This window comes from Aotus nancymaae, unplaced genomic scaffold (genome assembly GCF_030222135.1).
Source record: "Aotus nancymaae isolate 86718 unplaced genomic scaffold, 86718_ANA_hifiasm-v0.15.2.pri h1tg000032l_0, whole genome shotgun sequence".
NCBI lineage: Eukaryota > Metazoa > Chordata > Mammalia > Primates > Aotidae > Aotus > Aotus nancymaae.
This window is the reverse complement of record NW_026988445.1, coordinates 5,791,727-5,819,191: the sequence shown is the minus strand read 5'-3', so window position 1 is coordinate 5,819,191 and position 27,465 is coordinate 5,791,727. Positions and strand designations below refer to the sequence as shown.

General features: G+C 35.9%; 1 protein-coding gene across 3 annotated transcripts in view; it reads left to right on the top strand.

The window, feature by feature from the left end:
• The window catches only part of GPATCH2 (G-patch domain containing 2), a 198,088-nt gene that overhangs the window by 151,629 nt on the left and 18,994 nt on the right, over positions 1 to 27,465 (top strand). For 2 of the 3 annotated variants that reach the window (XM_012459674.3, XM_012459673.2), the window contains exon 9: positions 23,894 to 23,982. The exons of the other annotated variant lie outside the window; for it this stretch is intronic. In XM_012459674.3, coding sequence (XP_012315097.2) covers positions 23,894 to 23,982 — 89 coding nt within the window. The remainder of the gene's footprint in view (positions 1 to 23,893; positions 23,983 to 27,465) is intronic. 3 annotated transcript variants of the gene reach the window in all.

Genomic DNA, 27,465 nt, shown 5'->3' with positions numbered 1-27,465 from the left:
AACAAGTGACCTTTATAACTTCCTTTAAATAAATAACTCATTTAAACACTTTTAATCCTTTCTGTCAGGAAGTTCTACTTCGTCGATAATGGACACTGTGTTCTTCAAGGTATCCTATACTTCTGTCTTTTCCTGAAAGGGAAGGGTTCCTGTGGATTTCTTAACTTCTCATGTTTCACTGTCTCCTCTCATGGCATCAGTTAATAAGCGGTGCCCATCATTACATGCCATTTCATCATATTCTGAATATTAATATGCACTAAATAAAGTATTGATGCACTGTATTTGTTCATACGTTTATTGTAAATATCACTCTTATTCTTCTCACAAAGGATGCATAATGGGTCCATAATCAAATTTCAAGGGAGAAACACACTGATTCTTAATGTGGATTTAATTTATCTAATTGATTCAAGTGATACTAGTCTTATAGTCTTTCTTTTAGTTGGTTGTTTCATTCTTATTTCCTGAGGAGTGTCCTTATCATAGGGTAGATGTGTCAGATAGTGAATGATATGAAAAACTGTCATTGTGACATTATTTTTTATATTCATTTGATGTGTTTTCCCGAGATTTTGCATCAGAGTCCCTAGAGTTAGGTTTCCTGTCTCATGTTCTTCCGCCTTGCTTAGATCGTGCTGATTATTTCCCTCCATACTTCCATTTGATAAGTCCTCGGGTTTTTTAATTCCAGTCATTCTTTCATTCCTTCAGTGTTTTCTGTCCATTTGCCTACTATGAAGTTTTATCTTAGTTTTATTGCCTATCTATCTAATATTTTATGCGTGTTTCAGGGTTTGTTCGTGCCTTTCTGTCATTTTTATGTAATTTGAAAGCATGATTACAGACTTGAAAGACATGAAATTTTTCTCATAAATAAATGCATAAAAGCATATTCAGTTTTTTTTAAAAAAACTACCTATTACCTGTCACTTTCAATATTTAGTAATTAACAGGCATGGTTTTTTGAGTGGTCATTACACGCAATCAATTATTAGCTAAAGTGAACATGAACACACACACAGACATACACACATATACACACACAGTGAAATAAACCTTGAGGCAGTGCACCTAAGTGTTCTTAGAGAGAAGTACTAGTGATGTCTAGATTTATTAAGCAAGTTCACTGGGCCCGGGTTACCAACTCATCTGAGTCCACTAAGGCAGAACACACTCACGTGCCACAGGTTATGTGAAGCAGATTGATTACTCACAGATAGGTAGTAAGGGACAAAAGTTTATGATCCATTGTGAGCCAAGCCTCAGGAAAGCTGCCTAGAGCTGATAGAGTTTCCTCTACACACGCCCAGTCGCACCACAGCTGAGGGATCCAGAAAGTTAGCTGGCCGTGGGTTATATACCTTAGCGGTGAAAGGACTTGCTGTGCTAAAGAGTTGAAGGACATCCTGTTTCTAGGGGGGACTGGGACAAAGCCAAAGTCAGTTCAGCCAGTTCCTCCCTATGTACATTCTTTCTCTAGTTATTCTTGAGAGCGACAGGTGAGAAAGCAGAGAGAACTGTTCTGCAATTTTCAATCTTTTTTTTTTCTTGGTATTTCAGTATTTAAATATAATTTTTTGCTTCTCAAAATTAGAGCTTTCCCACTGCGATCACCACATTTTAGAGCACAACTAAATGTTACAGTGTTTCTCATGTCAAAAGCCTTTGATTAGCACCAGAAAGTTCAATGTAGCTTTTTCAAATTGAAAGTCTGTTGAAAACATGCATTTAGCTATGCCTAATACTAAGTGATACATCATTTTTGAAAAGATCTTGCTCTGTTAACACATTTTAATGCTTATGAGTAGTCTTTACTGCTATAAGAATCTATGCAACAAATTTGATCATCTGTGGCAGCTTTATTCAATTGTTTAGATTCAAAGCCTTTCTTTATGGATATGGTACCTTTTTTTTAAGGGAGGAAGGTTTGAATTTGCCATGTTTTCTTACTTATATGATTTTTGTCATTTACTATTATGAAGCACAAAGGTCAACTCATTTAGTAGTCTGACATGTAATTTGAAATAAGTAAAAACATTTTTATTGCTGACATTATTAAATTGTACTTAATTTTTTAAAGTGCCTTTTAGAAACATATTTAATTCACTTTTACTTTGTTGCTAAACGCATTATATTTTTCACTTTTCATCTACTTCATGTCAAATGCTTTGAGAATCCATGTCTTCTATGTGACATAATTTCTTAGGTTGTCTATTAATAGTGAGAAGAAAGAAAGAAACTTTTTTTCCTGTCATTTTGCCTGATTAGCAGTAAAAGGAGTCTCCTAAAATGGAAAAAAAAATGACAGTAGATTTAATGGATAAACAAAACATATCTCATCACATTCATGTCAGGCCTCTTCCGTCAAGTTAGGAAGAACATTTCTATTTACATTAATACGGAGCACATGCATTTTTTTATATGATACAGATCACTGTATTTTGTTGCAGATGTAACAGATAGAATTACAGCTGCTCTTTATTTGATCATCTAAAGATCCAAAGATGTTCAAGGATTCAGTTTGCTCAGTCTTTCCCATAGTGTCATTTGTTGTTTGGAAAGGAGACCTAATTTGCAACAGATACAGAACGATTTGTCATGTTGCAGGTTTGCCAAAAATAAATGAAACTATTAATTATGACATTTTTGAGCAGCTGTTAATAAATTGGGATAGGGTAACTGTTCATCAGAGTACCACTTAATAACAGGGGCTATATTTGTGTAATGTTGCTTTTCTCAGAAATGTATCAATAAAATTAAGTACATCAACAAAAGTAAGTGATGCTTTATGTAGTTATTTAAGTTGTCTGTCCTATCTTAGTAAATTTAGAATTTTAAAACAAACTCTCTTTTGTTGTATTTTAAAGCAAATTCTGTCACTTGACATTTTACATTTTATATATTTTATATTTGTGTGTCCAAAATAATGGTTTAAAACTGCTTTTAAACTAACTTTAAAAATAAAATTTCTAGTTTTTCTTATTTTTTCTTTCCATATCTAAAATTAGCATTAAATTTTATTGCTGTAAAAAATGTTTAGCCTTTCAGATAGAAAAATATCTTAGATTTTTTTTTCATTCTTATGTATGCATGAATGAATACAAAGTCTTCATATATTTGCTTTAATTAGAATGTATACATTCTATATTTGTTTAATTGGGATACATTTAATTACATATATATTCCAATTAAAAAGAAAACTCAAATGATGTCTAAATATAGAGATACTTAGAGTAGAATACTTGGAAGCATACCACATATACAACATAAAATGGTTTTTAAGGGATTTAACTAACCTGTTTTACTCTATATAACCAAATTATTGTATTGTATAAAACTGCACTATTCTCAAATTACCAGTTCTCATGCCTCCTGTCCTTCTGGCATCCTTAAATTCTTCCTTGCCAAGATTTTAAACTAATGATCACAGAGGGTTATTTTAAAGTGTCATTATACTAAATAAAATTAGTTATCAGCCACTTAGAATTTTGGAGGTTGCTTTTCAGTTTTATATGAAGAGCCCACACAGAAAAAAAAGGAATTTGACATTTAGAAATAAGTAATATGCCCAGTGGGTGGTAAATAAAACGTTTTAAAACACTACTACTTCCTAGTGAAACTCTTATTACTTATATCTTCTCTTGTTCTGGTACATGAACTAGGTATTTTCAAATGATAAAATGTATGCACAGCCTCTCACCTCTAGGATTGCAGTTGAATTTGGCCGTGGTCACTAGTGATGGAAAATAGTTAACATGTGAAAGCTGTTTCAGCGACCCTTAACTGAAATGAATCTGTGGTCTAAAGTCCATTTCCTTAAGGACAGGTGTTTGTTTCGCAGTTGGCACTCTCCAAATTGGTCCTGTGATTAAATGGGCATGGATGCAGAACTAACCTTTAACTCCCAGAGATGATTCTCCTAGGAAATGATTAGGGTACACCTGCAGTCCCATATCTCAACAGCTTGTATCACTACTGCAGCCTGGGTTATAACTTCATTATGGGTACATTTGGGGATCTGTTAATCCAATGCGTATGTGCCAGAATATTTCCCAAAACAAACAAGCAGTCCTAATTTATTAATAAGAGAATCACTGTAAAAATTAATATTTTAAATCAGCAAAATAATAAACAACAGCTGCTACTTGATAATTTGTACCTTACAGTCCTCAGGAAAAAACCTATTAAATTCATCTCCCACACTGAAAATACTTTTAATTTTAAAATATTACTTTCTGTTTACAGAACTGAAATCACATCAACCCTTGAATATTTACTGCTCATAAAACAACAAGAATTATCCTGTAATCTAAAAATTTAATGCCTATATAAGTATAATTGGAATGTTTTACTTAATAATGTATAAAAATATTCAAATATTCAACATTTGACCATCACTCATTTTAGATAATTTTCATTTCCTTTCAATTATGGGAGCAATTTTAAAATGGCAAGATAATGTCCTAAGAGTTAGAACTATGTTTTTAAAAAAATCAATTTCTTTATAATCAGTACCTTTCCTTTGCCTTTTTTTGGTAGAAATAATTTTTTTCAAATTGTTTTTCATCGTTCCTTAGTGATTTGTTATGATTTGTTTGTATACCAAGATATTGATGGGAATTTACCTTTGTTTATTTCATATTCTTCTGATCAGTTCCAACTCATGCCCAATTATATTACACTAAATTAACATAATTCAACAGATGTTGATATTTAAATGTTTTCTGGCATTCAAATCTTGGACAGCTGTCTTCGAGCTTGGGGAAAAGGCAAACATTTAGAGTTAAATGCTGAACATATGCTTAAATTACTAATTAGAAAGATGGAATAAAAACTATGTATTATCCTTTCTAAGGACAATAAACCTCAGATAAAGATTTTTTTAATCTTTTTACATCAAGTTACAGTCCAGGGGTCTATGCAGACTAGATGATTTAGACCTCATGGATAACTTAATTTAATTTCAAATCTGGTCACTTAAAAATTATGAAGAGTCTCTTTCATTAAGCCTTGAAAAAGCTGTAATGACTTGTACTGGCAATCTTAAGGATTGAAAAGATGCTCTTTCACCTCCATTGTCAAGATGATGAAAGCAATTTTTAGCAATATTTTATCATAGAAAATTTTATTATATACAGAGAAAAATATAAACTCAATGTATCTATCAACTGGCTTAGATAATTATCAATGTGTGGTAAACCCTGTTTTATCTATAACCCCCCATCTCGTTTATATCAACTGAAATACGTTAGTATCTTTCTCTAAATGGTAACAGCCTCTTTAAAAAAAAAAGTCTCAGTACGATTATCCCATCTATAAAAAATAACAATGATTCCTTAATACATATGAATATGTATATATGCAATTAATATTTATATTTCCTTTATTGTTTTATTGCATTATAATCTCTCAGATTCCCTTCGATATATAAATTCCACTTCTCGAGCTCTCCATGTGTTTGGGTGTATGTGTGTGTGCATGCACACACGCGCGTTCGTTGACATTTTTTGGTTGGAGAAATGAGGTGTTTGGCCTGTAAAGTTTCTCACATATTGGAATGTTGCTGATTTTCTCTACATGGTGTCATTTAACATACTCCACTGTCTTCTGTGTTTCCTGTAATTGGTCTTTAGATCTAGAGAACTGATTAAAGATTCAGGTTTGGTGTTTTTTGTTTGGCAAGATTGTTCCAAAGGTGATATTTTATACTTCTCTCACTTACGTCTCTTTCCGTGATTTATTTCCCATTACGATCATTGTCCAGATTTATTCATTAAGGGTTGCAAAATAGTGCTGTGTTAATTCTTTTAATATGTTCTTGTTACTTCTGTTGCAAACTTCCTCCTCTCCAACTACTCAGTTGCTTTAAAATACAGATCATGTGGGAAAAGCAAGATAAATTTTTGGTTCTTTTCCCTTATTAGATACCAGTTTTCAAAAAAAAATGGTTCCTAATGTTTTCCAAAGGAGAACTCACTGATTTAAACACATCTGATGTGTTTCAGGTGAACTCACTGATTTAAACACATCTGATGTGTTTCAGTTCATTAGTTATCACTTTAATTGATACTAAAATTGTCCCATCTGTGGCCAATGGGAGATTATTTAAGTTAGTTGTGTGTTTCTTTCGTGCTAGTCTTTGCTTTCTGGTATGCTCACATTTTCTAGGCTTATCTTGGACCTTTTCTGGCTTAGACCAGGAGTCACCCATTTCTCCAAGTAAGTGCTGATTACTATACTATAATAGGAAATAAGTTTAGAAACCACAATCCGGATGTTAGGAATGTCTGTGTTTCTAGGCCTTTTCTGATAAATGAGTTGGGATTTTTTTTTTTAAGAAAAAAAAATATTGATTCATACTGATAGTTCTAGTTCAATATACTTTCTGTCGTTAATTTTAATCTTTTTCCAACTATATTAAAAATATTACAGTTCAATGACAGCAGAGTACTTATATTACTTATTCCACCATATACAGACAGCAATCTCAATCACCATACTATCATCACTACCAGTAATCACTAAAAAATGTTTTTTTCTGTATTTATTTGGTAATTACTTATAAGTACACCAGGAATATGCAGTCATTTTCCTGTGTATTAAAGTAACTTGAAATAGTTTCTAAGTATAGATAACCAATAATTAGTTTCATTTTCAGCAACAGGTTTCTTTTTAATATATTTAATTTTGTTTTATAATAGTATAAAAATAGTCATGGGATCCACAATCAAATTTTCACAAGCAGTTATTTTGAAAGAAGTCTCACTTCTACCTGGTTCCCTCCATTTGTTTCTTCCCCACTCATAGAGGTTTTGTTTTGCTTATGATTTGTCCTTTCATTGGCTTTCCCCATTTTTAAGAGAAGCAGACATCTCTCTCTCTCCCTCTCTCACTACATTTACCTTTCGTTTTCTCCTTTTTCTTGCCCTCATTCTCACTCTGGTATACCAATGGACTTTAAGGAAGACTTTTTTTTTTCCTAATAATTACCCATTTATTGTTACCTCTATGTAACAGTCTTAGGCCCTTTCCCCTCCTTTTTGAGGCCCTTTACTGCTGGTTTCCTAATGTGAACAATATTGAAATTAGCTGGCCTCATGTGCCCTCCTTTCATTTGGTTGGGAAATTTATTTTATTTTTCCCATATACTTTTTATTTTCATCCATTTTTAACCAGGCATGGTGGCTCATGCCTGTAATCCCAGCACTTAGGGAGGGAGAGGTAGAATGATAGCTTGAGGCCAGGAGTTTGAGACCTGCCTGTGCTATATAGGGAGACCCCATTCTGGAAAGGAGGAAGAGAGGAAGGGAGGAAGGGAGGAAGGAAGGGAGGAAGGGAGGAAGGGAGGAAGGGAGGAAGGAAGGAAGGAGAAAGAAAGACCAAGAGGGAGGGAGGAAGGAAGGAGGGACGGAGGGAGGGAGGGAGGGAGGGAAGGAAGGAAGGAAGGAAGGAAGGTGGGAAGGAAGGAAGGAAGGAAGACCAAATATTTTCATCCACTTTTAAATACTTGTACTGTGTGTGCATTGTCTGACAACATACAACCATTTAGAACTATACTGTCTCCTTTTTTTTTTCCCCGAGTTCTAGTTTTATTTGGTTTTAAGTTCAGGTCATTCAATTTTAGTTCTACAAGTAAATATATTTTTAATGATCCCCACAAAATCTTAAGTCACTGCTTCTGTACTCTATTTTTCTGAAGTTTATTCTCTAGTTATTTCCTCTGCAAGTACTCATTCAAACAATGTTTCCCCAGTTCTTGCCTGTTATTAGCAGTTTGTGCATGAACTGTATATTTAACGATCATTTTGGCCAGATATGCAATCCATGGCTCATGTTTTCTTCTCTTAACTATCTTAAATATGTGACTACAATGTCTCTATAAAACATTGCTTTCAATATCTGATGTAGTCTGATTTTCTTAGACCTAAAAGTGGCTTGGTTTTGCCTAGATGCTCAATGTGTATTTTCCTTTTCTTTAAAGGCCAAGAGTTTGGCTAGACTATATTCTAATGTTGATAATTTCAGGTGATTTTTTTCCAGGGATGAAGCTATGCTTTTTTGGTAGGTAGTTATTATTATTTTATGTATTAGTCTGTTTTCATGCTTCTGATAAAGACATACACCAGACTGGGAAGAAAAAGAGCTTTCATTGGACTTACAGTTCCACATGTCTTGGGAAGGTCTCACAGTCATGGTGGAGAATAAAAGGCAGTTCTTACATGCTGGCAGCAAGTGAGAATGAGGAAGAAGCAAAAGTGGAAACCCCTGATAAACCACTCAGATCCCGTGACACTTATTCACTATCATGAGAATAGCATGGGAAAGAATGGCCCCCATGATTCTGTTACCTCCCCCTGGGTCCCTCCCATAACATGAGAGAATTCTAGGAGATAAAATTCAAGTTGAGATTTGGGTGAGGACACAGCCAAACCATCTCATTTAAAAAATAAATTTCAAGATTTTCTCCAGTTGTAATGTTTTATGTTTGTTTTGTTTTGTTGCTTTGGGTTTGTTGTTTCAAAAATTTCTATTATACTTTTATTGGATCTTCTTTGCCTGTCTTCTGTAGCTATCACTTTCTAATCCTTTTAATTTTTTTTAAATTTTTTAATTTTTTAGTTTTTATTGTCTTTCCATTTTTAATATATTTTCATATTCTATTTTTCCATGCTATGATTCATTCCTCTGTTCCTTTTAGTTTAGTTTCATTTCTGAAATGGTTTTTTCCTTTTATTTCTAATTGCTTCCTGATTGCTATCATCTCTTCTTTTAAATCTTCCTTTTATCCAGTCCTTTTTTTTCCTCAACCTTTCTAGTTGCAACTTTCTTATATATCTTCTATCATTTTCTTAATTTCCTTTAACTTATTTTAGAATTGTCAGATACAGTTTTCATTTTTGTGGACATATCTTTCTAGAGTACTCTTACAGTCTAAGGACCTTATTTTTTCTTTCTTTTAATAATCATTTGTATTTATTTATCTACAATGCTGTTCGGAATGAGGTTTCCTGTACTTTTAAGAAGGAGACGTGAGACAGAATAGCTTTCTAATTTCATGGCTTTATACCTTTCTCTTCTGTTGTTTTCACAAACCAGTCAAAATTCTGGCCTCATATTTTCCAATACCTGCCTCTTCTATTCCTCTCAGTATTTTTATCTAGACCTTCTGTTTCCTTTTCCCCTTGGCCTCTGTTCTGCTCCAATTTGCTTCTACTTCCACTATTTTTCCTTGGTGTGAGATTTTTATCCTGGGAAATCACTAATTTTTTAATTTCGAGAATTTATATGATCTAACTAATCCAGCACCACAGAACTATTACATCTTGGTTCTCTTGCACTCATTTACAAACTGGAATTTTTCAGAACACTTCCTAAGTTTAGCATCTGTTTTCATCTTGGCTCCCTGTGCTTTCCATTGAGTGGTAGAGCTTTGGAGGTTTTCCTGTGCTTGGGGCCATTTGCAGATTCTTCTACTTTTTCCTGCCCAAGTGTTGATATGCAGTTTCATAGCTGCCAATAATTTATATTCAACTACCTGTTTGAGGATGAGAAAGGGAGGATTTGGGGAATATCTTGTTGGCTAGGTGTTGGTGTCCAGGGGTTTTTGGTGATGCTACATGTTATTACATGCATTCAACAATAGTGTCTTCACCACCATATTCCCAGAATACTCTAATTATGACTTTTTTTTGTTGCTAAATTCTAGGATTTAGGGCTTCTACATAGCATGTTTATTTTTAAGTGGGTAAGTAAATTATTAGAGTACTAAGTGGTCAGAGTGTTATTTCTTTTAAGATGGTATTGTCTGTTTCTAGAAAACAAATGATGTCTCATGCAGTCCTTCACACACCATTAAGTGCCTTTTATTCTGAGTATATAAAAGACACTGGGCTAGGTGATATGTATGGAACCCAGATGTTATTCTATCTGCATTCCAGGAACTTACATTCTGGCCAGAAAAACCTGGATTCTGTCTTTTACTCCTTTCAATCTCTCACCTCTGTTCTCTTTATCATAAAGATCTTTTTACCATTCTCCACCTCATAACCAGATAAAGAATCTCTTTCCCATTCTCTGCATCACAACCAGAATGACTTTTGGGGAACCCAAACCTGTTTATGTGTATTTAAACCTTGAATTCCTGGGCTCAAGCTAGCCTTGTGCCTCAGCCTCCCAAGTAGCTAGGACTAAGGTGCACACCACTATGCCTGCCGTTCATTTTGTTTTGTTTTGTTTCTGTAGAGATGAAATCTTGCTATGTTGCCCAGGCTGGTCTTGAACTTCTGGCCTCAAGCAATCCTTCCATCTCGGCCTCCCAAAGGATTGGGATTACAGCCATAAACCATCCTGCTGGCCTACTTAAAAATTCTTAATGGCTTCTCATTACCTTTAGAATCAAGTCCTAAACATGGCTTGCAAGGCCTTTCTGGTCTAGCCTTTTCTTATTTTTTCTGCCTCATATCCAATTACTTCTTACCTTGAATGCCATATACCAGCTGCAATGAACTTGTTTTACATCCTCAAGTAAACTATACCCTCTCTATGGTAGATTTTAAGACTCAAAAAAAAATAAAGTGTTGTGGGAAATCAGCTTGAGAAACTGTGGTTTGGTATGCTGTGTTCTGCTGTGTTAGCATAAATGACACTTTCGTATTTTACTTTGTAGAATACATTTAGACCTTATTAGCTACTAATAAATCTGTTCTATTTCCTGTTTGTACTGTAACAATAAAATATGATCTCAACCGCAGAGTTTCTCTACTTTTTTGTGCTTATGATTGGGCCTCAAAAATGCCAAATTATGCCATATTCAGTTTATTTTATATAAATGTCCTTTTTTTTGGGAAATTATGAGTAACATTTATTGAATGCATACTGTGAGGCACACATTTCTTTAATCTTCACGTCAGCTCTGTGAGATGGGTTCTGCTATCATCTCCATTTTACACATGTGAAAGGCCAAGCATGAAAGGATTAGCTAACTTGCCCAGGTTCACCCAAGTTGTTAAGTGAGGGAGCAGGAATTGGACTTTGTCTCATTTGGGCTGCAGAATCCACACTCTTAACTGCTGTGCTATACTGCCTCACAAGATGAGTAGATGGGTAGGCGAGGAGGAATGAAAAAACAGAGAATTTAAAATATATGACTTTATTTGAATGAAAATATTTCCCCATCATGTTTATAGCTAACACCATAACCACTAAGATTCATTGAGTGTCAATGATGTATTTTAACTCATTTAATTCCCTTATGAGATAATTCTTATTATCCCTATTTTACATAGGAGGAAACAGAAAGGTTAAATAACTTTCTGAGGTCAGATGGTGGATAATTTATACAGCAGTGTCTTTTTTTAAAGTCTTATTTCTATGCCATTTAAAAGTAAACTTGACTGCTTTCTGAAATCCGTTATCTTGCCTTCCAGCAAAACTGTTGATTCTTCTAAAATAGTCACTTAAACAGTATTTAGATTTATGTATGTGCAAAGAAAAGTGACAACATTTAAAAATCATGACTAACCTGATCATTATTGAATCATTTGGCATTTGATTTCTGAAATTTATAAAACATAGGGATTTGTATGTTTTTCTACAGAAAAGCGTTGTAAAAATGAGAAGAGGAAAAGACACTTTATATTTGAAACTAATTTTTATAGGGTAGTGTTTTTCTCCATAGACATTTAAAATCAGTAGACCTCTTAAATACAGCAATAGACCCAAATTAACAAAATTATAAAGTGTCTTTGGTTCTAAGATCTTAATGGCAAAACTATCCTGAATATAAGCAAATGCACCCCAACTTTCCAGTTATTTCAATTGAAGTGAATTAGGAGGATCCTGAAATCCTCTTCCTCCCAATTGTTGAACATTAATGTTCATGTACTCATCACAAGCCTCCTGATACCTCATCCAGCTATTACAGTATGTTTTATAGTCTAGTAAATATTTGCTAACAAGTCTGTAAAAGTTTTATGGATATAACATTTATCTACCAAAAACTATCATGGAAGAGAAGAGACTGAAAGCATTCTTTTCATAAAGTTACACTTAGTGAAATGCAAAATTATGTAGAAAGGATAACATTTTGAAATTAAGGTACTTGCATATACTGTAAAAACTAGCTTCAGTGAACAAGCTCGATTTTGTAGATATTTGTATTCCAAAGCCCAAGAAATTGACCAAATAAGTTTTAAAGTATTCTATAACTAAGCACTTACATATTAAGGAAATTGGAAACACAATAAAAAAGACTGGTTTACATGAAAACAATTACTAATTCAAAAAATGACATGCATTGTTAAATTCTATTCAATAGCTATTTATTAAGTACCTGATATGGCAAGGCATGTAACTGGTAAGGAAAATGTACTTAAATAACTAAATCAGATGTGGGCCTTACTGCCTTCAAGGAATGGATAATCTGGCTAGAATATTAGTTTGTGTACAGATATAGCTGTAGTTTAAGGTAGAAAATACTGTTTTCTCCCATGAGTGAGTGATTATTCTGGCAATGGGTATCAAAAGAGGCTGCATAAAAGAGTTGGCATTTCAACTGTGTCATAGATTTCCAACTGAATTCCACCAATAAGCAATATTTTAACCTAAATATAAGTAAGTTTGCATTTACATGGTAACACTGTCTGACATATTTCAAAATAGAAATAACTTCTTGTATATTTCAAAAGTTTTCGATATTCGGGACTAATATGAAAACATCTAGTCTTCTCAATATGGAGATAAAAATAGCACGCACATTTTTTCCTTGCTCTTTAGGAGTCCTACTCAGCAAATGTACATTATAGCATCGAGAACTGTTACATTACCATTACCATATTACTTTGCTCAACAACCAAAGTCATGGCGCACTTTGCAGAAAATCAAAGCTGAACTCATTCTTCAGCCTGTATTTGCCAACTCAATTCTGTAGGTAAATTGTAGACTCTCTTAAATGAGTGAAGCATCTCAACTTCAAGAGTTACCTTGGAAGTGGATCCACATTTGACTCCATCTCTGCCTGACAGCAGCAACTTCCAGAATTGTGTCTACAGAGAATTATGGAGTGGCCTTTTTCCATTGGATTCAATTTGTCAATATGATTCATAAATAGCATAAATTAAATAAGAAGGCTTTTTAAGGGGAATTCTAAATAATTGTGAATAGACAGATTTACTGAATTTACTAAAACTTAATGTGTGCAGAGAGGTGTCATCTCCTCCCACTGCTCCATATGTACCAGCTCCAGTTATACTGAATTGTTTACAGAGACACTGATACGGCATGTCATGTGCACATTTTAATGCCTTTGTGCCTCTGCAAATGTGTTCTCTCACCTAGGGGCCTAGAATGCCCTTATATGCAGGCTTGGGATTCTCTTTGAAAATTGGGTTGGAATCATTTTTCCCACATGATCAATCGACTTGAACCCCTAGAAAATGAACATCGTATCTTTTTTATTTCTCAATAAAAAATGTATTTCCTGTCTGACGGCATAGGGCATGGCATGCATTAGATTTGCAGCAGAAGTTTATTAAGTAGGGTATAATAAACTAAGCTGGATGATGTAGTATGGTAGAGGGGGAGAGATAATTCCTTGGAGTCAAGAAAGCTATGGTACAAATACAATAATTTTCTGTTCTTGTTATCTTTGGCAAGTAACAGTTTCTCTGGACTTCAGATTCCTCAGCTATATAATGGGTTTTATGAGGATTATACTATGTAAAAATAACTGGCATAATACCTCTTATATAGTTAGAACTCAGTGAGCGTGGATGTTCTTAGTAGTTCTGATAATAAATGCCAATACTTAAGAAACCAACATGTATTAAATGGAAAAATAAATATAAATATGTATATCCTCTACTTTGCTCTTTAAATTCTGTTATTCCCTGTGCTGGTGAAAGAAAAAACTTAGCACATGCCTGTTCTAAAATACTACCTCAGACTGGAATGTAGAGCTTGGCTTAGAGTCTGAGATATCAAACAGAGGAATACAGTGAAAGATCAATTCATCAAACATATCCAAATATCATATAGTGCACTAGATGAAGTAGATGCAGAAATAAATAAATTAATGGACTTCCCTTAAAAAAGTTAGGAGTATTAGGAATATCCTGTAATTTTTTAATAGATATTATAAATGGCAACCATAGCATCCTAGGAAACATTTAATAATAGTGTCATTATCAAAGAGAGAGTGTGGGACTATATCTGAATCTATAGTCTGATTTTTTTATGTGAGATCCAAGATATCATTTTTAAGCAAATTACAATGAGCATAATTGTTGAAACTCTACACTAAATAGCAATGATAAACAGATTGCAGAAATGTATAATTATAGCCCAGAATCAGGTAAACAGTTTACTAAGTGCCTGCTATTTCCTAGGTACTGTGGTGTGAAGAATAACAGAATACTCCAAGATGCCTCAAATATCAGATTCTACTTGGAGAGACAATATCCAAATTTCAATTCAGGCAAAATGAATTTTCCTCAATTTCCCCAAAGAGGTGGTTTGCTACGATAGCCCAGCGGATTTATTACATTGTATAGTAATTTATTGTTCATGTTCACGTCTTACCTTAGGCTATGAGCTCCTTGAGGGTGATAGTTATCTTACCCTTCTTTCTGTTTAGTTTAGCATCTAGTGGAATAACTGCCACTTTGTCAAGATATGTCAATTGTTAAGGGAATGTTTTTGAGTGAATTTAAATAACAGTTCAAGAAAGAAGTGTTACTATTTTTAAAAATTCATGATTGATTGCCAAATGAAATGTTGAAACAATTGTTAAAATAGTTTTATTCATTTTAGTTCAATAAGCTTTTCTTGTGCTTTTAATATATGATGAAGCAAAGCTAGGTTCTGGGAATGAGGCATGGTTCTTGGCCTCAAGTTGCTTTCCATATGTATTTAACTGACAGTCTCCTCTAATCTGAAAATATCTTGAGGCAAAGTAGCGTATCTTACTGTATAAGATATGGACAGCAGTATGCACAGATTGATAAGGAAATACAGAGAAAAACACTTGGAAGAGTAGTGATATTAGGAAAGTTCAAAGAGGAGGAAGAACATTTAGACTTGAGGGCCCTGGGAGAACTGAAGGAAAAGAGCAGGCTCCCTAAGGTGGACGGAATTAGGAAACATAGAAAGAAATTTTTTAAAGTGGATAGAATACATTGCTCTGACGTTAGCACATATATATGGTCTTGGTGACTAGCAGTTGTTTAAAAAAAAATCTTAAGGACCTGGAAAAATATGGGACATGATGTAAGGTAAGATATAACAGCAGGTCTCCCAAATCCATTTTTAGAAACCCCATTGAATAACTTGCTCCATGAAAGAGTAACATTCCCCCAGATGTGAAATGTCTTCCTTTACATATACTAAGGAAATTGTAGTAACTACCTGAATATTATAAAACAGTCACTACCGTTTTCAGTTATCATTTATGTGGAATAATGAAGCGGTACAAAAGAAATATTTAACTGAGCTGTTTAGGAATACGGTGATGTGTATTTCTTAACACACACAAGGAATGGTATCATTAGACTAGCAGTCCCTCTATGCTTTAGATAGCGCATGAAACATACCATATGAAGGAAGCAAGACATCTTGAAGTAGAAAGTACCAAATGGTGCCCAAGAGAGAATCTGCAGCAGTAGGCTGATGTCAGAATATCAGTGGGTTTTCGTGTTAAGGACTCTTGCAGGTTTTAGTTGAGTTTTTGAAATGAAAATAAGTGCTTCATTCTTGTATGTTATGACACATTTAAAGCAAGCAGAAATGGACGATGAAGAAAAACTTTTTATTAACTACAAAAAAAAACCTACATGATTTTTTTTAATGACCCTAATTCTTCCTTTATTTTAGCATAACGGCAGTTTTCAGATGTGATGAGTTTACTCTGCTATGTGTTTATCTGGTATGTGTTTTAGTGACACGCTTCGCTAAGCATTCTTCTGTGTGTATTGTATGGCAAAGTGCCTTCATCGTTCCCTTTAACTGTGACTGTAGGTAAATTACTTAACTTTTTTTGTGCCTGGGCTTCTTATCTGTGGGGTGGGGATGATAATGATAGTAAGAGTAATAGCTAACAGTTATTGATTGTATAGGCACTGTGCTAAAATGTTTTACATCAATGATTTCTGAATAAAATCTTTTGAGGTAAGTACTAGTCGAATCATAATTCTTGAAGTTAAGGAAATTGAGGCACAGAGAATGTAAGTAGCATGCCAAAGGCTGGTAAAAAGCTTTCTCAAACATCGATAAGCTGACTTTTTCAAAGCCCTAATGAGAAAGCAGAAACGGTGGTACCAGAAGGAACATGTCTTGACTCCCTGGCTCATCCCAAATGCAAATCAAACCAATGCAACCTATAGCTTGAGTTCCACCACAGCTGCCACAGTGTGAAAAGCTTGACTTTGCCTTTGAGAAATTCATCCAGCTGCCAAAACCACTTACATTTATCAACACCATTGTTTTACTGTCTTCTAATTAATCTAGTTGTAATTTGTATCTTTCGTTGCATGCTTAATGTAAGAAAGAAAAAAACCAATAATAATGAGAAGTGTAAAGAAGAAAATTCCCACAAAATGCCATCACACACAAATCATTATCATCAGTATTTTGCTGCAGTCTTCCACACCTTTCAACACGTATGCATATTCATTGATTTGGATATTTTAGTTTAGTGTACACACCTATTCTGTGTGTTTTGATATTGTGATTTTGAAAGCCGACCAACATGTATGGCATATTTTAAATATTCCAGAGACATTTTAAGACAAGTATTTTCTATTTTAGATTATGAATAGTTTGGCTTAAAACTACTGAGTCTATTTGAGTAACCCTCTCCTTTAATCATTCAGAATCAGATAAAATTCATGCATCCTCTTGCTAGAAAAGTGTTCATACATGTACTTTGCACATAATTTAGGGGAGTTCCTGGCCCTTCTGAAGGCTCCCACCTTGCCTCCTGCATCTCACCTCCTTGCACACTCCATTTCAGCAGCTGACACTGCTTTGAGGAGCAGGAGTGAAAGGAGGTCCCTGAGCTCCTTCAGAAGCCTCCTGACACAGTGGTGCTAAAACAGAGTGTTCCCTGTCCCCCCTCGCAGAGGGTGCGACAGGGGTGTGGCTTGTCTGTTTGGCCACCGTGTGCACTCAAACCCCTTACAGGAGGGGGAGCACGCAGATGGGCAGGAGCAGGAGCCAGGGGTGAGCACCTTGGGGCTCTGGCCCCACAGTAGCATCTAGGGGTGAGTACCTGTGACTCCCGAAGACCAAGTGGGCATGATGTGTGTTACAGTGTGCTCTTTTAGCTTTGTCATCCACAGAGAGCCTGAGTGTTAACCAGTTCAGTGCCCTCTGGGTACCCAGGTCCTTGTCCAGTGCCCAAGAAGAATCAGGTCACACGTGGACTTGAAGATGGCAAATGCGGGGGTTTTATTGAGTGGTAGAGGTGGCTCTCAGTGGGATGGTTGAGAGCTGGGAAGGGGATGGAGTGGGAAGAAGATCTTCCCCTGGAGTTTGATTGTTCAGCGGTCTACCTCCTCTCTGACTGTCCCCAGCCGAATTCTTCTTGATGTTCAGATGCTCCTTCTTTCTCTTTTCTCTGCCATACCATTCTGCCATGTTTCTGCTCTTTTGTCTGTCTTCTCCTTGTCTGCTGCTGGAGTTTGGGGCCTGGAGTTTATATGGGTACAAGATAGGGAGGTGTGACAGGCCAAAGGCAACTTTTGGGCACAAAAAACAGGAATGCCTGTTATTATTTAGGGCCACAGATTTCCAGGCTTGAGGGCGGGGCCTTTGCTGGGGAACCGCCCTCTTCTACCCTGTATTTCCCTGTCTCCCATCCGTATGAGTGCCTCACTCACACTGGGCACATGGGAAGCATGATAAACAGTAGCTCCAGGAGAGGACATCAGTTCTCTTAGCAGGATAAAGCAGACTGGGAAGAAGGAAGTCTGGACTCAAACCCTCTGACTAGGGTGGAAGAGTCACTAACAGCACAGATCCATCTGAAGCAGCGAGAGGAACTACACTCCGGCAGGCAGATCATTCTGTCTAAGGGGCAGAGCCTCAGACTACATGTGGTGGAAGGTTAACCAACATACAGTCAAGAGTTGCCAACAGGTAGGCAGTGAACAGCGATAGGAGCCAGGGGCAGCTGATGCTTGGAGAAGCATTGGCAGGCAGCATTAGAAAGAGCCTCCAGCACCAAATTACATTTCAGGGCCAGGACTTGAGCATGTGAGAGGTCAAGGCAATTACCTAGTTCTGAAAGAACTAAGTTACTACAAGGTCTGTGGTAAGGTAGGATAAGTCTAGAATAAAGCTTGGACCCAGTTACTGAAACCCAAGTACTGACTTCAGTGCACTGAGCTAACACTTAAACCACCTCTTGCTAAGGTCAGGTGTGTCCCAAAGAGAAGGTAGATGGGATTGAGGCAGAATGTGAAGTCAAATGACCAAAGCCATCCGGAGAGAAGGCCAGAGTCAAGAACTGGTCAGGCTGTGATCCACAATACCAAATGCAAAGGGTTGCTGTGGTTGTCCAAAGAGAGCATGCGCAAAAGCTGCTTTGAAAGAAAACACCATTAAAAACAAGTATTTGACCGGGCGTGGTGGCTAACACCTGTAATGCCAGCACTTTGGCAGGCCGAGGTGGGCGGATCGCTTGAGGTCAGGAGTTCAAGACCAGCCTGGCCAATATGGTAAAACCCCCATCTCGATCAGAAATACAAAAAATAGCAGGGCATAATGGCATGTGCCTGTAGTCCCAGCTACTGGTGTGGGGGTGAGGGCGGGTGCTGAGGTCTGAGAGTCACTTGAACTTGGGAGGCTGAGGTGGTAGTGAGCAGCACCACTGCACTCCAACCTGAGTGACAGTGAGACTCTGTCAAAAATAAGAAAAAAGAAAAAAAAAGCAAGGATTTAATGCAATCCTCCTAGTCGTTAAAAAACATGTTTACTTGAAAGTACTTGGTACTTATTGTATTGTGTATTTTGGTACTAAAGGAACAAAAGCTAGATACTGATGTCTGTCTGTTCAGTTTAATACGTTGAGACATATTGACACCAAGTAAAGCGGGGAGGGTAATTTGGATCTAGAAAAGGATGTTCACACAGGGCTGGGTTTCCCAACCCCCGTCCTTCTCTCTGCCATTGGGTTGCTCCTCCAGTGACACCACAGACCTGCTTTATTTCTGTGCAGCTGACGCCCTGTCCAGGCTGATATTTTTCTAACTGACAGTGAGTGTTCTTGCCAAATGCCAGGGCCCATAGTCACGTCTGTTTTTCTCTCCTCTGCAGCTTGTCCGAGGCTGCTTAGGAACACATTTTATCCGGGGGGCAGCTTTAACTAGGCCTAATTCTCTGAATAGCCTCTGTTTGTAATTGCATACAAGGAAGAGACAAGTTCCTATTGTCTTCTCTTTAATATTATTGCGTTTGACACTGCCTGCTTCGGTCCTCGTCAGCCCATGTCAGAAGTCAAGTTTTCAGGCAAGGTGGTTCTCAGTAGGGTTTTTGCTTCTGGTTTTTTGTTTTGAGTTTATTGGGTTGTTGTCCGGGTAAGATGTCCAGCTTCCTGCCACCACTGCATTTAAAGGATAGCTTGCAGCAAACGATGGGGATAAACCAAGTGAAGTCTGTTTGAAAAGCAGAATAAAGCAGAAAGACTTCTTTTTGAGTTCTGCTTTTCTAATGTTTAATAGGAAAATTTTCAGAAGTAATACACAGGAAACCATGCGTCAAATGCCAAGCGACGGATCTGTAACAAAACAGCATTATTTCTTTATCCTTGCCACTTCAGGATAGGTTGGTTTTGAATGGTCTCCCTTCTGTTCCTCCCCATGCAATTCCAGCTGAAACAAATATACTTGTCTAATTGACTGGTGTTTTTCCGACACACCTAACAAAAGGACCTTAATATTGTTCTTTAATAACTCTGGGTCTGTTCCTAGGACGTTGCATTGTCATGCTCAAAACACCACAGAGAAAAGAAATGGAAAAGGCCAACCATCACCTTGAGTAGTATTCCAAGTGTTCTGCTTTGCAAAGACAAATGACTCATTTAGACTGAAGAAACAAGGCTGCCTTTGAGACATTCATTGATTTTAAATTAAAAAATAACTGCTATGGTTTACATTAAGAGTGACAACTAAATAACAGAGTAGATCTTATTTAGTGTCATTTGTAGCAACTCCACTGCACCTGTCTGAAGGAAGGCGGGGGGCGTGGGGCAAGCCTAAATGCGGTAATCTTACTGATCAATAATCCAGATCTCTCAATGCTCTGTAACAGATAGTCAGTTCTTGATAGAATTACTGAAATAGCAGATAGTCAATTCTTGATAGAATTACTGAAATATACAGCTAGCTGTTTTTCTTAGGGCTTGGGTCTCCAGGTTCAGTGCTGCTGAGTTTATTAACTTTATTCTCCTTGAACATTTTTCTCTTTTCCTTTATGTCGCTATGTTGGGGGTAGGGGAAGGGAGTTGAATGGAAATGTTATATTCCATTTGCTCTGTGAAGATAGCCAAAATGTTTGGTCCAGCAGATGGAGAAAAAAAAAGTTTAGAAGAGGGAGTTGGTTGTTCCTGAGGTTTGTTTTTCACTGTCTTTGTAAATAGGCCTACCTAATACATTTTAAGAAGTATGAAAAATAGTTATAAAGGCAATATTGACTTGGGACAGTTATTTTCAAGCAATTAGAATACTCCAATTATATATAACTAGTGCAAGAACAAAATAAGTAGAAATCAATGATATTAATAGTCACAGTGAGCATCTAATATCACACACTCATGTATTTCTTCTGATTATTTCTAAAAATGTGTTTCTTAAGAAACGTGCCCTGGCTAATAATTGTTTTAGCTTAGTTGGAGTTTAAATGTATCTGAAATCAATGAAACCAGCCTTAGTTCTTTTTAAGTTTTTATTGATATAGAATATTTATACATCCAGGAAGCTTCATTATGCAGTAACTTGCATCATTCTTTAGTTTTCATTCCTGAGATGAGGAAGTGTGTGTCTGAACTATGGCAAACCTAGTTGGTCTCCTCTCTCTTCAGCCTCAGCCCTGTCCAACTCGAGCTTCCGCCAGCACCCATGCATCTGGTCTACTTCCTCTCTTCTTATAAAACCTTTAATGGGTCCATATCAGTCGTTAAGCCCAAACATTTTCGTGGGGCAAAGGTGGCATATATGGCCCCATGATCCAGCTTCCGTGCTCTTCTCCATTCATGTTATATGGTCCCTTCTGCAAACGCTGTTCTGCAGACATCCTGAACTACTCATAACTGAACAGAGCAAACTGTTTATCACTCATGAACTCGTTCAGCAGCAAGTATAGAAAACCTGACCTGCAGTCGCTTAAACTGTAAGAATGTTTATTATGTTTTAACAGAGGATCCGAAGTAGCTAGTTCTAAGTTGGTTTTCACAGCTCGATTACAGGAGAACCACACCGCAGAATTCAGATTCCCACTTTATTCCCTGTTTTCAGAATGGTACCTTCCCCTCCTCCTCAGCTATTTCTGATATCTGAGCCTGTCTTGTATATGCTCTGCAGATGGTAAACTTTATTCCAGTCTTTTGCTAAGGGGAGATTTCAATAGGGATAAGAACTGTGAAAGAATACTTTTTTACAAAAAGGTAATATTATGACTCACATAGGGATATAAAACGGGTTATGTGTTAAAGATTTTATTTAACTCCTTAGCTCGTGAGGGAACTGGGCAGATGTTACAACCGATTGAAAGGAGAAGGCAAAGAAGCACAAGGGTATATGGAGTAAAGGAATATTGAAATGAATGTTCAGATGGACACAAAACTAGCTTTTCCACAGACAGGAGGGGTGTCCTTCCACAGGACAGAATTTATGTGCACTTCTGTAGTCAAGAAGTATTTCCCATTGCTCTCAGTTAGCTACAACGTAGAGTAGTAAAATAGCTTTCACAGAATTAGCATTTAGCGACTGGAAGAGTATACTCCTGAAAGCATAGTTTTTTCATGGAAGCACACATTTTATTCTACCAAGGAAAAAATGTATATTTGATGCAGCATATTTAGGATTGTTGTAAGGACTAAATAATGCATTAGTTAATAAAGTTGGTTATGCCTGCTGCCACTACCACTGTCTCTAATTATTTTATATACATATTTTTGTGTTTTCTTTCTCCACTCAGACTTTAAATTCTTCCAATAATAAGAATGGAAAGTTTCATTTCCTTTGTAGCTTCCATCTCCTCTTCCCCCCTCCCCATTTTCACCACCACCAGAGTCTTATGCTAATTCCATAGTAGATACTGATATATGTTTGCTTTTAAAATTCGTGCAAAAAGAATATATCTTCTCTGTGACATCATTCTGCTTTTTAAAAATGTGTATATAATCTTAAAAAGTAGACACAGTCATAACTATTCATTTTTCTTGGCATCATAAGCCAAGACCATACCTCAAAATCCGATAAAAATGTTACAGTCATGCGTGTTCACAAACATTTTGAGAGCAAAGCAGAGCTAAGTTAGTCATTAACAGAATGAATTTTTGAAAGGTTTTTTGAAATATCTTAATCATTATAGTTATTTTACAGCAGAAACAGTATATGCTCAATAAAAAGAGAAGAGAAAACCAGACAAATGCCCATTTACTGTTAAGATATGTCGATAAGGTTTTGTGGTATATTTTTTTGGCTGCATGTGGCCCTCGGATTATCCAGATCATTAATTATGACTGTACTTTGTGCTTTTTAAATAAAATCTATATTTGAAATAACTTTATTCTCCAGCACTAATTTTTCATTATATTTAAATATCTGTTTAAATATGTGTTTAAATATATATCTTGAATTTTGAATTTTACCTGAATTAATTTTAGTTAATTTTTCCCTTTTTCTTCCTAATAATCTGGTATTTTGAAGTTAGTTTCTTTAAACCTTCAGGATACTATCAGATATCTCTCTGTATTACTAAAAGAACATGTGCTGTCATAAACATGCTTCATTTATTTCTGCTTCATGTTCCCCAGGCCCTATCCAACCCTACATCAAGGATTATGATGCAGGAAATGAACACAGAATCTTTCCATAGCTTGAAAACTTTGAAGACTTTAAATCTTTCTTTTTCTTTGTATTAGTCTTGATTTCTAATTGGTCCATTTCTTATTTTTTTATGTAGCTTTTCACTTAGGAGACCAAGATTAGACAGAAGAATCTAATTGTATAATAGCTGCTTCCAAAAATAGCAGAAGGTCCACTTCTCAGTTCTTATATATCATGCTTTTACAAATATATCCAGTATCATGTTATATGGTCACGTAGCAGTAGACGAGCATTAACACTTAAAATTATGTTTACTCACTCAGCTAATAAATAATTAACCGAAGAATTCTAATCGTATGAATTATAAGGGAAGCATCACTATTTCTTTCTGTTTAAAATGTTTCAAGAGAATTCACTGCTCCATAATATCCTAAAAGAAATTGATTATACTTTTCCTGTAATAAATGTTGTTCTGACAGTAAAGCATTAGTAACCAATTGATAACCTAGCAACAATATTGTGATCTCTTTAGATAATTAATCTTAGCTATTTTCCTGTCAGAAGCAACAGTGCTTGATTTTATGTTGAGCCAGAAAGATTGCCAGTTTTGAAAATTAAAAAGCATTCCTTTTATATTATTCATTCCAGTAACAATTTATGATGGCGCATTTAGCTGCTGAATGCTTGTCAACAAACGTAATTATGTTTCGATATAAACAAGATTGGTGATTTTACTGTGCGCTCCATCTTTGTTGAGAATGTTTTGATTTAGGTTCAGATTATACAAGCTGTGTATTTATGTCTTTTTTTCTTCTTTGTTAATAGTTTTTTCTGATAATTACTCGTAGGCAAACAAGCATGCATTTAGGATCCTTATGCACGGGAGATATCAAACGGAGAAGAAAAGCCGCACCTTTGCCTGGACCTACTACCGCAGGTAAAACAAACGCAGGTTAGAGTGGAACACAGATGTAGACTTCATCAATCCTGAAGAATAAAATGTAGATACTTCTTAATCACTTGCAGCGAAGAAGAACCACAGTTGCAAGAAACTATTAAAACAAATCATTGGCATTTGGTATCAGGATGTATTGCGTGTTCCATGTGTAGATTTTCCAGGTAACCAGTCATTAAGGTATTTGTTACATTCCTGCCCAACTGCAAGGTTTTGTGCAAGGTATTAAAAGCACACAAAAATTTCAAAGGCTCTATCTTTAGTCTCTATAAATTTACATTCTTGTGGGGAAAATAAGGCATAAGTAGGTGAAATGACAAACAACCGTAGAAGAGATTAATAGTAATAAATTCGAAAAGCATAGCCGCAGCCCCAAATACAAGACGCCATGTTGCAGGAGATGAAAACCTGACTTATCAAATGTGGCAGACTGGTTTCGAGTCCCAGCTCTGTAGCAGTCCTTTCCTCCTTTTTTTTTTTTTTTTTTTTGTTGTTGTTGAGACAGTCTCGCTCTGCCGTCCAGGCTGAAGTTCAGTGGCGTGATCTCAGCTCACTGCAACATCCGCCTCCCAGGTTCAGCCTCAGCCTCAGCCTCCCAAGTAGCTGGAATTACAGGCACGCACCACCACACCCTAATTTTTGTATATTTAGTAGAGATGGGGTTTCACCGTGTTGCCAAAGCTGGTCTCGAACTCCTGACCTCAGGTGATCCGCCCGCCTCAGCCTCCCAAAGTGCTGGGATTACAGGCATGAGCCACCACACCTGGCCTCCTCTTTCCTTCTTTAGACAACATTAGTATTAGATTTAGAAAGCTCTCATTTCTACCTCAAAAAATCATGTCATTCTAACAATACGCCATTCTAATCATGAGTGTGATGTTGAGAAAACCACAAATGCTGAACAGAAGGATGTCACTGTAAACCAGAGAGGACAGGAAGCCTTACTTACTGAAAGGGCAAAGACTTGCCCTGTAGTGAAGATTGTGAATAAAATTAGTATGTATTGAAAATCTCATGCAAGAGTAGTGGTAAGGGAGGCACAGATAAAAGTCAATGACAGGAGGAACCCAAGTGGGCATTAGAATATAGACGCCCACATATGAATAAACAAAGTTAACCATAATGGATTTGTGATGCAGCAAGCTCTATGAGAAGATGTTTTCCGGTGTAGATACAAAGAATAATAGCCTTGGCCTATTGCCTGGCGTCTTTAACCATTCAGATTTCGAAATTTTCTCTTGGCTTCATTTGGGCAGCCTTTATAGTAAAAGTGGTTTTAATATTATAGACTATGAAAATAAGATTTGTATCAACCGGAGAGTAGGCAGGAAAAAGAAAAATACATATAAGTATATGCATGGTTTTTGGGGGATGCGGTTGCACGGTGAGTTTAAAAGAAAAAAAATATGTGAAGCTTACGTTCTGTATTGAATGTATTCCATAGTTAAGCACTAGAAAATTGAAGAATAACTTAAAATCGGAGCACTTCTAATGCAGTCTTTTCATCTAAGGGGCCACATTATAAAATTATGCATTTAGATGCATACCTGATCATCTGGCTGTACTGAATTTCGAGATTAGGAAACACCTGTATGTAGAGTGCATTTGTATTTGTGTAGAATAATATTGCCACTTATTGGGTGCCTACTGTGTACCAGAAACTTTATTATTTTCTCTTTATAACAATTGTGTGAGGGAGATGGTGTTATCGCTTTAAAGATCATAAAATTAAGATGCAAAGAAGTATTATGTTAGCTACCTAAGATGACAGAATTATTGAACACAAGGGAAGGTTCAAGCCTAGGTCTGCATAACTCCTAAATCCATGCTCTCTCCATAACAATGTACTGACAGCCTCTTTGTAAGAATATATATATTCTTTATATAATATTACATAAATATATAAAGATTGTCCTATTGCACATGCTGACTTAAACGCACTACATATGCCTTAAATTCTGTAGAAGATTTATCTAGCTATTACTATGGAGAAATGCAGAATATTCATGAAATACTTCTAATATATCTCTTCATACAGGAACATGTAGCCACATTTTGGATGAAACACGTGTCATCAGTCCTGCAGTTCAGATCTTTCATAAGGCGGGTGTAGGATTCTTTAACATCCCCATTCCAGTTGAATGGTCCCTGAATTTTCTTATCTTTCAGTGATTCAAGCATTAGTGGCAGAAGCAGTACAAGAACAATCTTGGAATGCTACTAAAGCACCTTAGTGGCAGCAATAAGGAAAGAAAATACTGGGGTCACGTCCCAACACTCCGAACATACGTGGAGGGAGAAGGAAAATGCATAATGGTTGAGGAGCGGATAATGTAATGATTTCTGCAAGGTGATTTTCACATTACATCTCAGTAACATCAGAGGAAATCATTTGTATGGCGTATGGCTACAAACATTAAACTTTAGCCTAAAACAGTTTTTTTTTTTTTTCCATAAGCTTACACCACCATATTCCAGATTTATATTTCACAATTATTATGATTCTCTTAAGATTCAGGATTTTGGTACTACTAAATTTTTACTTTGAAGATAAAATTCATAGTTTAATGCACTCTTTACTCAAAAATAGTGGAGCAGGAGAATTACATCACTCATTTTCAATGCATTTTTAAAATCTATGCGTAACTGTTTCTCTCAAAGAGGAAGAGATTGAGGTTATTTTAAAGTCTTCAGTTTTAAATAGAATATCTTTTAATACTAATGAATCAATTCTAAGGTGAAGATTACCATCCAAATTCAAGTAAGAAATGTTTTTGCATAAATACACTTTGATAATGAGGGTATGAATCCTAGATCATCTTGTCTCTGAAAATTACAGTTTTCAAATTCTGAAAAAGAGTCAGTCACATAATAAACAGTCAGTTATATTTGTAAACTTCTGAATTTGAGCTCAGGACAATATTCTTGCCCTTTTATAGGCCCTTTCAGAATTCCTGAAAAACACATTGAATTGAGATATATTTTCACAGTTTCTTTTGCCTTTGGTCAGCATTAATTCTAAACAAGAAAAAATGCGGAAGATAACTCTCTTTTATTTGAAATAGGGAGTAAGAGTTAAAAGACTGACAGCTTGAATATTGTTTGATAACCCCTCTGATTTATATGTGAAATATCATGCAATCAAACAGCAAGTTTAGAAAGGATTTACCAAAAACATTGTCAGAAAACTATAATTAGGCACTTTAAGTCCAAAACTGGGTTGGTATAACAATTTATGACCAAAAATAAATTGTATTCATAATAAATAACACTTTTAATAAAAGACTTAAAGCTCCCTATGAAATTAATAACCCAGAATTGATTATGTTTACCTGCTAGTGTATTGAGAATTTTTCTCACCCTCTTTTAGCAATAGCTTTGAAGCATAATTTCAGTCACTTTAGAAAGCTCTAGACTAAGAGCAGTGTTATCATTTGAGCTTTTATTAATTGTGACAGGAACACC